This window comes from Tamandua tetradactyla, chromosome 11 (genome assembly GCF_023851605.1).
Source record: "Tamandua tetradactyla isolate mTamTet1 chromosome 11, mTamTet1.pri, whole genome shotgun sequence".
Lineage (NCBI taxonomy): Eukaryota > Metazoa > Chordata > Mammalia > Pilosa > Myrmecophagidae > Tamandua > Tamandua tetradactyla.
In genome coordinates, this window is record NC_135337.1 from 82,221,759 (window position 1) to 82,234,831 (window position 13,073).

At 58.4% G+C, this 13,073-nt stretch overlaps 1 protein-coding gene across 4 annotated transcripts; it reads right to left on the reverse strand.

Annotated features, from left to right (window-relative positions):
- Positions 1-1,823: 1,823 nt before the first annotated feature.
- MISP (mitotic spindle positioning) lies at positions 1,824-12,984 on the reverse strand. Of its 4 annotated transcripts, none has more exons than XM_077121409.1 (5): positions 12,872-12,984; positions 5,954-7,622; positions 5,331-5,482; positions 4,328-4,366; positions 1,824-3,977 (listed from the first exon to the last, which is right to left on the reverse strand). In XM_077121409.1, the coding sequence occupies exons 2-5, from the start codon at positions 7,548-7,550 to the stop codon at positions 3,888-3,890; spliced, it is 1,878 nt and encodes a 625-aa protein (XP_076977524.1). In that variant the 5' UTR covers positions 7,551-7,622; positions 12,872-12,984; the 3' UTR covers positions 1,824-3,887. The 4 variants fall into 4 exon arrangements, with proteins under 4 accessions (XP_076977524.1, XP_076977525.1, XP_076977527.1 ...); XM_077121410.1 differs by having other exon boundaries at positions 5,954-7,587; positions 12,872-12,978; XM_077121412.1 differs by lacking the exon at positions 12,872-12,984 and adding an exon at positions 11,342-11,476.
- Between the last annotated feature and the right edge of the window lie 89 nt (positions 12,985-13,073).

Here is a 13,073-nt window from a genome sequence, read left to right on the forward strand (position 1 = left end):
GTAAGGGGTATGGTATGTATAAATTTTTTTTCTGTTTTCATTTTATTTCTTTTTCTGAACAGATGCAAATGTTCCAAGAAATGATCATGATGATGAATATGCAACTATGTGATGATATTGTGAACTACTAATTATATATGTAGACTGGAATGATCAAAATAGGAATGTTTGCGTTTGTTTGGTGTTTTTTGGCATTTAAAAAAATAAAAAGATAGTCTGCAAACCATAGGCAGCCCTGGGTGCCTCCCACAGCCCTTCTCATAATCTCCCAAGGAGTGGATTTAATTTTTCTCTTGGTTTTGTGAAGGTTGATTAGTCAGGGCCAGCCACAGCGTTCTGCAGCGATGAGCAGCCCGAAATCCCCGAGGCTGAAACTCGAACCATGCTGCTCGCTCGTGGGGTCTCACGGAACAAACCACCATGCTGGTGGCGTCACAGCCTCCAAGGGTCCCAGTCTAGCTGTAGCATGGACAAATCCTCAAAAATTGGAATCGAGGTGCAGGCAGGGCTGAGTTCTCACCAGGACTCACCTGGGTGCAGATCCATCTCTGGGGTTGCTCAGTTGTTGCAGAATTCGCTTCCCTGCGGCTATAGAGCCAGGAGCTCTGGCCGTGGCTGGCTGCTGGCTGGCCCACCCACCCCTCCCAGGGGCCTCCTACTCTAACGGACAGCTTCTTCCTCCAACATGCAGGCAGGATCTCCAGCTCTGGCAAGATGAGTCTTGCATAAAGTAACTCAATCAGGAGGTGACATCCATCTCCTTTGCCATGGTGGTTTTTTAGACCCTGACACACATATATTCCATCCAAAGTATGCAATCAGCGGCTCACAATATCATCACATAGCAGTATAGTCATCACAATGTTCATTTTTTGCATCACTCGAGAAAAAGAAATTAAAAGAAAAAAAAATGCATACATTCCATACCCCTCACCCCTCCCTCTCATTGACAACTAGTATTTCAATCTACCCTATTTATTTTATCTCTTCTTATCCCCTATTATTTATTTATTTTTTTATCCATATTTTTTCGCTCATCTGTCCATACGCTGGATAAAGGGCGCATCAGACACAAGGTTTTCACAATCACATCGTCGCACCATAAAAGTTGTATCATTATACAATCATCTTCAAGAATCAAGCCTACTGAAACAGTTTCAGGTACTTCCCTCCAGCCACTCCACTACACCTAAACTAAAAAGGAACATCTATATAATGTGTAAGAATAACCTCCAGGATAACCTCTCGACTCTGTTTGAAATCTCTCAGCCACTGAGACTTTCTTTTGTCTCATTTCTCTTTTCCACCTTTTGGTCAAAAAGACTTTCTCAACCCCATGATGCCGGCTCCTGGCTTATCCCGGGAGTCCTGTCCCACGTTGCCAGGGAGATTGACAGTCCTGGGAGTCATGTCGCACGTAGGAGGAAGGGCAATGAGCCCATCTGTCAACTTTTTGCCATGTTTTATTGATTAGAAGCTGGTCAAGGGAGCTGATCACACAAAGCTAGGTTACCTGGAGCTTGGTGTCTGCCAGCCACACTCACAGCAGATTCTGCACCCTCAGGTGTTTCCCACAGGGATGCTGACGGATGTGACCTGAGGCCGGGACAGTGGGGCTGGGGGCGAGGGGATGGAGGCCCACATGTGCGAACTCCACAGGAGGATTTCCAAAACGGGAGCTCCACGAAGGGTTACGGGAATCAGGTGGGTGGCCAAGCCAAAGTCAGAGCCTCTGGTCTGCACCCCTAACCAGTTGGCAGATGGTGCCGGTTGCATGTCCTATGTCAAATATTAAACCTTTTACAGGGAGAGAAGTCAGGGCAGTGGCTCCCTCTGAGTGCTTACCAGGAAGGGCTTGTGGGAACGTTCTGGGCACCTGGAATGTTCTGGAACATTCGGTACTGTTTTGGTTTGCCAAAGCTGCCGGAATGCAATACACCAGAAGTGGATTGGCTTTTAGAAAGGGGATTTATTAGGTTACAAGTGACAATTCTAAGGCCGTGAAAATGTCCAAATTATGGCATCAACATTGAAAATGTCCAAATTAAGGCCTTTCTCAGGGGAATGGCCATCGGCATCTGGGATACCTCTGTCAGCTGGGAAGGCATGTGGCTGGCATCTGAGGTCCTTGTTCCCGGTTCGTTGCTTCCAGCTTCTGCTTCCAGTGGCTTCCTCTCCAAGCACCTGGGGACCCTCACTTAGTAACTCTGGGGCAAACTCTGGCTTTCATCTCTTAGCTTCCTTGGTTCTGGCTCTTTCTGTGAGTTAAGCCTGCTTAACACCCAGGCTATTTCTGTCTGGGTCCTTTTGACCACAAGTGAGCCCTCTTAAAGGACTCAGTAAGCTGATTAAGACCCACCTTGAATGGGCAGGGTCCCATCTCCATGGAAACAACCTAATCAAAGGGTTCCACTCACAATAGGTCTGTCCCTTTTGGATTAGAAGAGCATGGCCTTTTGGGGGGTAGCTGCAAACCAGCCCAGGTCCCCACTTTGACGCAGACCTTCTCAAAAACTTGGTAAAATAAGTGCTTAAAACTCGTCGAGGTGAACACACATATTCATTGCTGCATTTATCCATTACGCCTAACATGGAAAACGACCCAAATATCCACCAATGGAGAAAAGCACAGTGGGGTCATCCAGACAAGGAACTATGGCTCAGAACTAAAAAGGAAGGAGGCTCTGTTCCACGTGACAACAGGCATGAGCCTCAAAGGTGAGGTTTTGAGTGACAGGAGTAGACACCAAAAAAGCCACGTGTTGCGTGGCAGTGGCCACACTCTCTGAGCAGGGGGACGGAGGGCAGGGTCCGTCAGACACTTGGGGAGAAGATGTGGTGGGGAGACTGGGGAAGCTGATGAGACGCACCCCCAGGTTGTGCTTGGAGCCCCCGGAAGCATGGGTGGGGCCACTGCAGGCCCCGTGTTTGGTTCGTGGGGCTGAGACAGAATTGTCTAGAACCCAAGAGAAAAGGCCAAGCTTGGCCACCTCCCTCAGACTAGGCCCTCCTACTGGACACCGGCCCCGCCTCCTCTCTCCTCTCCTCTGCCCAGAGGCAGGCCCGCGATGGGGGTGGCAGGAGGTGGGGGTGGCCTTCTGGGGCTTAATTAACACCCCAGGCCAGTGTGGGTTTGGAGGACGTGGCCCCTCCACCCAGTGCTGAGACTAGTGTCACTGCCCACCATGTGCCCAGAGCGGGTCCAATGGTTACTCCCTGGGTAGAGGGGAAACTGAGACAGGGGGTGGTCAGGCGGTCTCCCAAGGGCCTACAGTGGGTGACAGCAGAGCAGCCCAATCCCACCTCCTGGGGCATCGCCTGGTATATACGTAGTGCCCACTTAAGGACTCCTGCCACCTCTACCAATGCCGGGCAGATGCTGCAGGGAGGCAGGCTAGATGAGAAGAGGTGTAGGGTGTTGAAAAGGTCATGCGCTCACTTGATGTGGTCATTCAGTCATTCGACAAACACAGACTCAGAGCCAATGGAGCTTGACGTGAGCCTGGTAGGCTGGAGACAAAGGAGAAGCAAACGGCCCAGGGCTGGTGAAGGCATCGTGGACAGTCAGACGGAGAGGGGAGGCTCAGGGTGTGTCGTCCACAGCGGGTGGGCAGCTCATTCTGGGTTTGTTCCCTCGAGGACATGGACAAGCCCAATTTCACCCCCAGCTTTAGAGCCAAAAAAAAAGAGAGACAGTTCTCCAGGAAAATAAAAGTGGGGAGAAAACCCTTGAGCCCGAAACCCCCACAACTGCTGGCAGGTGGTTTGTGGTTCTTGGATCGTGGATTTAAATGGGGTCCTATTTCCCAAGGTGGGGGGTGGGATGGGGTGGGGCGGCTGGGTGATGGCTGGAAGGGCAGGAGGGTGGCATCCTGGATGCAGCAAGCTCAATCTTCGTCCTCACTGGTGTAAAGGCCAGCCTCCCAGCGCTCTGCTAAGGCACTTTTGTGACGGGTCACCCGTGTGGCTTCCAGGATCTGCAAGAACAGGCACAGGGCGCCCACTGGAGCCTCCTGGACGGCCCCCCTTCCCAGCTCACAGAGGGAAGCAGGGTCGAACCCTCCTCAATTCCAGACCTTCTACCTCTTGTAATGTGGCCACAGGCCCAGCTGCCCCTGCTGAGCATGGCAAGGCAATGCCCACTTCTGGAGCTTGTCTTGGCTCAGGGAAGGCTACCCTAACATGGTAATGCAGCAGCGGGAGGACCCCCTTTCCACAGCCTTCATCCATGACAAGCAGGTCATAGCAGAGTCTGCCTGAAGCAGCCACCCGGGAATCCCTATGCCCAGAAGAAAGGCCCGGAATCCTCGCCCGCAAGCCCGCTCACCTCCGAGTTGATGTGGTCCGAGGGACTGAGGCCAGCATACTGGGGGAAGGAAAATGCGTCAGCCACATTTGTCACCAGGTCAGGAGAGAAAGGAAGGCGTTCTCTACCCCCTTGATCTCCCAAAGTTCCCCCGAACGACCACAAACTAAAGCCACCCATCATGATGTCTCCACGACACAGCCTCTGTCCATCACTGGCTATTATTTCATCTTGACATAATCATAATTAAGACAGTTGATATTTACAAGCTCAGCTCGGAGTGGGCTGCTCTCATTATCATGATTATTTCACAGAAGAGGAGACTGAGGGTCAGAGAGGAGCAGCAACTTGCCCAAAGGCCTCACAGCTGGCAAGTGGCAAGGCTGGGACTTGAACCAGGCTGTTGGGCACCAGTCTGGGCCCCGAATCCCAGGGCCAGGCCATGAGTGCCAATCGGGCAAGGCTGGGACTCATTTTATTGCCCACCAGGTCCTGCTGTCCCACCTGGGAGCATATGGCTTCATGGTTACCAGGCCTGGCTCAGGAGCTAAGGAGCCATTTGTCCCTGGGCATGTGAGACTTCAGCTTTGGGTGTCTCGGTTTCCCCTTCTGCAAAATGGGGGTAACAAGACTTCCCACCAAGGCAGGGTGCAGCTAGGGCCCTGGGCTCATCCCACTTGCAATAAACAGTAATAATAATTGTGACAATCATCAACACATTGAAATCGTGAATGTGATAGTAAATTGTTGCAGACTCCTCATCCTCTAGGTGGTAAGATTCTCTGGCCTTGGAGTCAGAGGCCCTGACCAGGGCCCCACTAGCGGGCACCCAGGGATAGGAACAGCACCCTATCCTTTCTGTACCTCCCATGTGGGGTAAACTGAGGCACAGTCAGTGAGGTGGTGTGTGAAGCAGGACTGGAATCCAGGCCCGATTTAAACCTCACTCATCACCCTCGGGAAAGGCTGCTGCTGCCCCCCTGTGGCTCTCAAGGGGGTGAGCCGTGTCCAGGGCTGGACTCACCTGCAGGTCCTTCTTCTTTCTTTGCTGGGGACCATTCCCCGGTGGGGTCCCCGGGGACTCGGGCTCAGTCGCCACTGTCCACACCAGGTCTGAATGCAGGTGGATGGGAGTGAAGGAGGGCGACTCAGACACGGAGTAGCTGCCTGTGATGCCTGGGGGGGTCGGGGTGCAAGAGAAAGAAGGGGCATCAGGGAGGGCCCCAGAGCCCCATGAGTGCAGGACATCTGTTAGACCCCAGCCCAGGAGACGTGGACCCATCCGAGAGCTGGGAGACCATCAGACCCCAGGCCAGTGGGAGAAACGACAGGACAGATTCACCCCAACTAGGTGGGAATCTGTGGACAGACAGGTGGCCCTTTGGTTCCAGGTGGGAATCACTGACAGCCACCCCCGGCGGGAGGAGCTAATTCATGTGAATGAGAGGAGCACCCACTCAGAGGATGTAGCACCCTGGAACCCAACCCTGGCGAACTTAGTAGCAAAGCACCCGAACCCAGAAAGCAAAAACCACAAGGTGGGGTTGGCGCTTAAGCAGCAGACTTGCAAACAGAGGGCTGCCTGGGGGGAGGGGATGGTCAGGGGTTTACCCTCCCGGCCGTCCAGCTGTCCCCGGGGTTCCTCACCCGACGCCCGAGAGGAGCTCCTGGAGTCCTGGTCGCAGCTCTCCTCGGGGTGCGGGGAGAAGACCTCGGGGAAGAAGATGCTGCGCCGCTCTTCCGCCATCTCGCGCTCCCGCCGCAGGGCGCTCTCCACCTCCCTCGCCAGCAGCTCGGAGGACGGGGTCTTTTGCAGCCTCCACAGCTGGGGGCCGGCCACCTCCTGGCCCCAGACCTGGGGAGCCTCCGCCTCTCGAGGCACGTCGGGGACCCTGAACCTCAGCGGACGCAGGAAGAAGTATTCCTGGCGCACGACACCCGCTTTGGCTCGCAGGGGCTGCCGGTGCTCCTGCTGGGCCTCCGGGGCTTTTCCCGAGGATTCCGAGCGATGCCGCTGGGACCCCGCGGACCCCGCCGCAGACGGACCACAGGAGGCGCCGTAGGCCGGGAATTCCAGCCGGGAGGCCCCGGCGCCCAGGTACGGCAGGTAGGCGTCGGGCGGGATGCGGCTCACCTTTCTGGGCCCGGGAGGCGGGCTGGTGGCGCGGGCGTCGGGGCGCAGGACGGTGTCCGAGCTGGAGGTCCTCCTGAGCCCAGGCTCGGGGTCTCCGGAGACGGCGTGGGTGGAGGACGCCCGGCGCAGCCGCAGACCCTCCTGCCGGTGGTCCTGCTCGCGCTGCGTCTCCTGCGCCAGGTCCCGCTGCACGTACAGCGACGGGCGGCCCCTCTCCCTCCGGGGGGCCGGGCCAGGACTCTCCACCGTCAGCAGCGGCCGGGAGGGGACGGCCACCAGCTCCGGGCAGCCGGCCGCCCGCTGCAGCCCCCTCTGCTCCCGCAGGGCCGCCTCGCGCTCCTGGGCCCGGCGGATCTCCCGCTCGATGGGAGTCTCCTGGGTGGGCTCCGGAGACCCCGCCTGCGCGCGGGAGGCCGGGTGGTCGCCGGTCGGGACGAAGGGCCCAGCGGGAGGGACACGGCCCTTCTGCTCGTGCCTGGCCACCTCCTTCTCCTCGCACTGGACGGGGCCCACGGACCCTTTGGCCAGGTGGGGCTTGTTGGAGGCCCGCGGGGCCTGGCTGGCCGCTGGGGGCGTGCACCCGGGGATCCCCGCATGCGCCTGCTCCAGGCTCAGGAACTGCTGTCTTGCAGCCAGGAAGTCGATTTGCCCCGTGTCCACCGCGCTCTCCTCCAGGGACGCCGACGAGGGCTGGCGGGGGGCCCCGTCCGAGGGGCTAGGAGTGCCCCGGAGCGTGGCTACCGTGTCGCCCCTGCGGACCGCCTGGCCCTGGATGACGGCCCAGCGCTCCTGCTCGAGGTCCCGGGGCCTCCCCGGGAAGGCGTGCTCGGTGTCCAGGCGGTCACCCTTCACTTTCTCCTCCTCTTCCGAGCGGAACCGCCACGGGGTCGGCTGGCTGGAGGAGGCGCGCAGGTGGGGGGACGCCCTGGGTCTCTCTGTGTCCAGTCGGGCCTCAGGCCACGCCTGCAGCTCCGTCTGGACCCAGGCGCCGGCCTCGGGCCCCACGTCCACCACCTCGAACGAATAGCTGGTGTCCCCGTCGAGCGCCAGGCCGGTGGCGCGGGGCCAGTGGGCTATGCCCAAGATGGGGTATCTGGTCACTCGGTCCATCTCCTGGGGCCTCGGCCAGCCGGTCCTGGAAACCTTCCTGGGGGGGGGGGGGTAGCGGCGGACACTTAGAACCTGATGGGAGAGGGGAAGGAGATGATGCTGGCTTAGATCCCAAAGGCCACCAGGTTGGGGCATTTAGGTAAGAGGACAATTCGCAGTCCTTCAAATGCGAAAGTCTGAATCAACTGCCTCTGTGATTGGCTCAGGGAAGAGGGTGTGACCCGTCCCAGCCAATCAGAATATTCCACCTTCTGGGCTCTGTGATTGGCTCAGAGACTAGGGTGTGGCGCAGCCTGGCCAGTCAGAGCATCCCACCCTCTGGATTTTGTGATTGGTTCAGCGACTGGAGCGTGGCCCAACCCAGCCAATCAGAGTATCCCATCCTCTGGCTTCTCTGACAAATTCAGAGTCAGCCTGGCCTTGGCATGAAATCCTGGGGCTGTGGAATTAATGAGGAACATCGGACCCTTTTTCACTGGGGTTGTTGGGCTAATGAGAGGGGCAGAGAATTGCTCACTGGAGAGCAAGCCAACATCCACCTGAGTCCTAAAACATTGTTTGAGCTCCTGAATCAAGCTGTGCCTGAATCCCCAGACTTCTCTGCTATCGCCCCAACAGTGTGCACTTCTCAGCCTGTTTGGGTGGCATGTCTGACATTTGCAGCCCAATGAATTCAAGGCATTCCTGCCCACTTCAGCCCCCAAAAGCTCTACATCCCATCACATTGAGCCACCAAGCCACATCAAATGCCACCTCCCCAGAAAGACTCCCTGGCACCCTTCTCTACCCCACACCTTTGTTTGCCCTCTCCCAAGGGGCAAGCCCCTTTCTGCCTTTATTCAGGCTGAGGCTCCCTCACTAATTTTCACCCGACCTTTTCTGAATGGCCCCGATTGGCCCACCCTTTGTGGAGAGGTGACAAGTGGGAACAGTGGCGCCCGGTGAGGAGAAGGGATGGTGGGAACTTCCACCTTCCCAGCTCCCTCACCTCCTGGCTTTGTCTCCTTTCCCCGCCCACTGGGATACTTTGTCCCATCCTAGACAATCCCCTGCGGTGGTGCCATAAGGCCAGGGTGTGCTGGGGAAAGATTTGGACCTTGCTTTGCTAAGCCTGGGTGGGGCCCCTGGACTGACACCCTGACCCAGTGCCCCGAAGGCCCATCCAAGCACAGCTTCCGGGAACCTTCTAGAAGGTCACACACCTGCTCACACCTTGGCAGCTCCTGCCTGGGTACTCAAGTTCCCATCCCTGCCCCTGCAGCTCTCTGCACCTCCATGCCTCAAGGATCCCCTTCTCTGCTCCTCTGCTTCTTCGCTGCAGCCACAGGACACCTCCCCAGTGGCCCCCAGAGCATCTGTCCCTCTGAGCTGTCACCAACAGCCCAGCAGGACCGACCCTGCACCGAGCACCTGTGTGTTGAGATGTCACCTTTGTGCAGCCCAGGAAAGGGAGACTTGCCCAAGCACCCATGAACTTCGAAGCTTGCACTGGTACTAATGCCTCTGGTAGCCTCCGCTGCCAGCCCTGCCTGAGCGGTTACACCACTTGCTCCTGAAAGCTCAGTGCATTTGTTCTCAGGCGGAGGTGGGTAGCGCCTCCTGGTCAAGCTGCACCAAACCCACCATGGGAACAATGTTGTTACAAACGTGCCTCTGAGTCTGGAGCTCTTTTGTATGTATCAAATATTCAAAACCAATCAGAAGGAAACTCTTTGTAGAAACAAGCAAGCCTGAGTAATAAACCCCAGTGGGACCCCCAGGCCTGCCTGGTCTAAGTCTTTGTCCGGAAGGGAAAGGAACAAACCTACAGGTGCTGGGAAGGCGTTGCCCCCACGGAAGGATCAACAGATTTTCGAAAGGGGGATGGGTTTACTTAAAGCCTTGTCCTCTCCCACCTGCAACTCCAGCCCAGGACTCTCTTTCATTGAAGGCCAAGGCAAGTGTCCCCTCCTGCAGCCCAGAGCCTGGTATACAAGCAGACACTTAATAAGATTGGCTGAATAAGGTGTGGTCTCATCTCAGGTGCTCACGTTCTGGGTTTGGGCTCCTTTTAGACCCAGGGAGGACCCCGGTTCTACCCCTCCGGCTCCATTCCAGCCCCTCCAGCCCTCCTCCACCTCCTTCCAGCCCCCTTCCGGCCCCCCTTCAGTTCCCCTCCAGCCCCCTCTAGCTTCCCTCCGACAGCCTCCAGCCCTAATCCCATTCTCTAGTCCCAGCACTGACCCCAAAGGGCTCAGCAGACCTGGCCCTGCTCCGTCCCCACCCTGTGGTTCCCCGGGGCCGGCAGGTGCAGCAGGAGTGACTGCAGGAATAACAGCCGAGCTAAGGGACTGCATGTATCCAGCAAACCTATAACCCACATGGACAGCAACTGCGGGAGGCGAGGAATGTTCACCTTGTCCCAGTGGGCATCTGCTGCCCAGTAGGGGTGGGTCAGGGTTGGGTCTGTGGTTTCCTTCTCAGCCCATCGCCCCTGGGTGACTCACTGAGGCCAGCAGGGCCTCCACCCCACCTCTGGACAGCAGGCACAGGTGGCTGTCCCCGAGGGCCTGGCATACAGCAGGCGCTCAACAAACACTGGTGCGGTGGGGGCGGGGATGTTACAATCTATGCAGCTCCGGGGCAGGCATTCCCTTCTGCAGAGTCTGGCTCTCCCCATCTGTGAAGTGAGCTGCAGGGAGCCCCAAGGAGGAAGTCAGAGTTCCATGCAAGGGAACAACAACAGTGATCACTGCTGTGCCCCTTTCTCATGTTGCCCCCTATCCTGAATGCCCCACTCTGGAAGTCTGTCAACTCCCTGTGGGAATCTGTGATGAGGGGGCCAGGCTCACCCCCAGTTTACAGTGGCAAGAACTAAGGCTCAGCAAGGGGTAGCCACTCACCCGAGGTTGCACAGTGAACGGCGGAGCAGCTGGTCCTGAAGCCCGAGCCACCTCCTCCAGGAAGTCTCTCTGTATTGCTTCCCCTGCCCCACCCTATTCCCTTATCCATACTAAATGGAAGTGGGGTTTATGGCCCCTGGTGCCAGTCATTTGCCTTCTTATCACCCTAACTGGCCTACTGCCTTGGGGCAAAGGTCTCCTGGAGGGGCCCCGAGGCCCAGAAACAGGTCACACAGCAGGGAGTTGCTCCTGGAGTTTTACCCTGGGTCTCTGGTCAGGCAAAGTCCCCGATGAGTCTCCCCGCCCACCAGGACCCTGGCTGAGCCCCCAGCACCCCGGGCTGCAGCTGCTCCTCCCTGGCCTCTACCCACACCTGCTCCTGTGTCCCCACACCAGACCCCAGTCTCCAAGGGTCCCCTTTTACTGCCCACGGCTGGGCCGAGCCAGGTCTGCCTGGCACTGATAAGCATCTCCCCGTAAACTTCCAGAATTCCCCGAACAATGGGGAGCCCCCTCCTCTGTCCTCTGGCCCTGGGGGCAACGAGCAGGACCCTCCCCATGGCAGGTCAGAGCTCAGGGCTCTGGAAACTGGGGCCCCTCAGCCTTGGGGAGGGGGACCTGAGCTGCAGGGTTGGGGCCTCTGCTTGAGCGGCTGGGGGCCAAGTGGGGAGCAAGTGGCTCCCAAGGCCCCAAAGTCTCCGGGGTGCAGCATGAGGGAACCCCCACCAGCCTGAGACTCCGGCTGGGTCCGGAGGGGGATGGGGTGGGGGGTGGGTACTTTCTTCACAGGTGCCCCACCTGCACCCCCAGTGTCCCCAAAGGTGAGCTGACGATGCTGAGTGGCACCTAAGCCCCCCACCCCCATGCCACATGCAGTCCGCACCCCAGAGGAGATCCCTCCGGCCTCACCTGCCGCCTCCTGGCCCCCGGCAGCCTCCAGCCCCAGTTCTGGCTCCTTCGCTGCCCAAGGAGTCCTCCCAGGCCTGCCCTGCCCACCGGGTTGCCAGGGGACGAGGTGCCGCCCCGGGAGGCAGGTGTGCCTCTCTTCCTGCCTCACCCGGGCGCGGGAAGCAAAGTCCAGGGAGGAGGGCGAAAAGGGATACCCGGGCAGGGCGGGGGTGGGCAGCGTGCCCACTGGGAGCCGGCCCCTGCGCCCCGGGCGCCTCCCTCCAGTAGCTGCTCTGGCTGGCTCTCCCACCACCACAGGGCTCCCCATTGCAGGTGGGGAAGCCGAGGCTCGGAGAGGGGCCACACACCCAAGTCCACAGCCTGTTTCCAGACCCCCACTTTTCCTCCTGGGGCCACACCCAGGCAGCCCCTTTCTCGGACCCCCAGCCGGTCAGCTGGGCCTGGGTTTGAATCTCACTCCACTTCCCTGAGTCTCGTTTTTTCTCCTCTGTGAAATAGGAACATCACAGCAGCAGCTTCCCTTGGGGGTGCAGGAAGGATTTCCAGAGCCAATTTCCACATATAGCCCCGAACAAGGGGCTAGTAAACGTTGGCAGGGCGGGCAAGGCCCAAGCCCCTAACAGAAGGGGACACCGAGGCTCGAGATGGTGTGTGGCCTTGCTGTCCAATTCTTGGCCTGGGCTGTGGGTGGCCCAGCATCTGTGGAAGGGTGACAGGGACATGGGTGGAGGGGGCCCAGGCTTCTGTCCCCCAGGCTTGGGCTAAGTTTTGCCATGGGGCCCTTCTGAACCTCAGTCTCTTCTTCCATCCAATGGGCCTCCAACCCTGAGTCTGGCAGGGCCCCCCAGGGTAGGGGGACTTGGAGACAGATTTGGATAAAGGGCCCAGCTCAGAGTAGCAGGTGGAGCACCTAACATACGCCGGGGGTGCCAAGACTCAGGGTCACCGGCTCCTGCCAACACTCATCAAATAACTTTATCCCCACTTCACAGACACAGAAGCTGAGGCACAGGAAATCCTTATAATCCTGCCCAAGGACAGAGTGGTCTGTGCTGGGTGGGGTCTGAACCAGAGGCCCTGCCCCCATCATATGCGCTTCACCATCCTCACCGCCTGCTGTTTGGATGGGTAAACTGAGGCCCGAGGAGGGCAGGGACTAGCCACACCCCTTACCTGGGGCCGTATGGACAAGGACCTAGCTGGCACAGTGGGGGGCTGCCCCTCCCCCCCCCAGGACTCATAAAGCCCACTTTACAGATGAGGCTGTTCTCCAAGGTCATGCAGTGAGATAGAAGTGGGGGTAACCTCCCCTCTACGAACGCCTTCTCCCCATGCTCCCACCTATTTCCCTGGTCCTTGTTTCTCTGCAGAGCTTGGGGGAATTGTGGGGAACCCATTTTCCTCCAGGGTCTGTGCACCCCACCAAAGGCAGCCTCGCAGGGAAAGGATAGGGCGGAATGATGCAGAGCCTCAGGTCTGTGAGAAACGAAGCAGATCCTGCCACCCCCAACTGCCCCACCCGGGCCTTACCTGTCCAGGAAGTGCTCAGGTGGGCACAGCTGCAGGTGAGCAATGGCCAGCAGGGTCCCACCAGTGCCCCTTGCCCCAATGTGGGGTGCTGCGAGGTGAGCAGGACGGCAGGTGGGGGAAGCCACTCCCTTGGGCCCTCCTGCCTTTTATGCTGGGCTGCCCCAGGCAGGCCCCACCCTCTGGGCCAGCCGTGCCCGCCCCA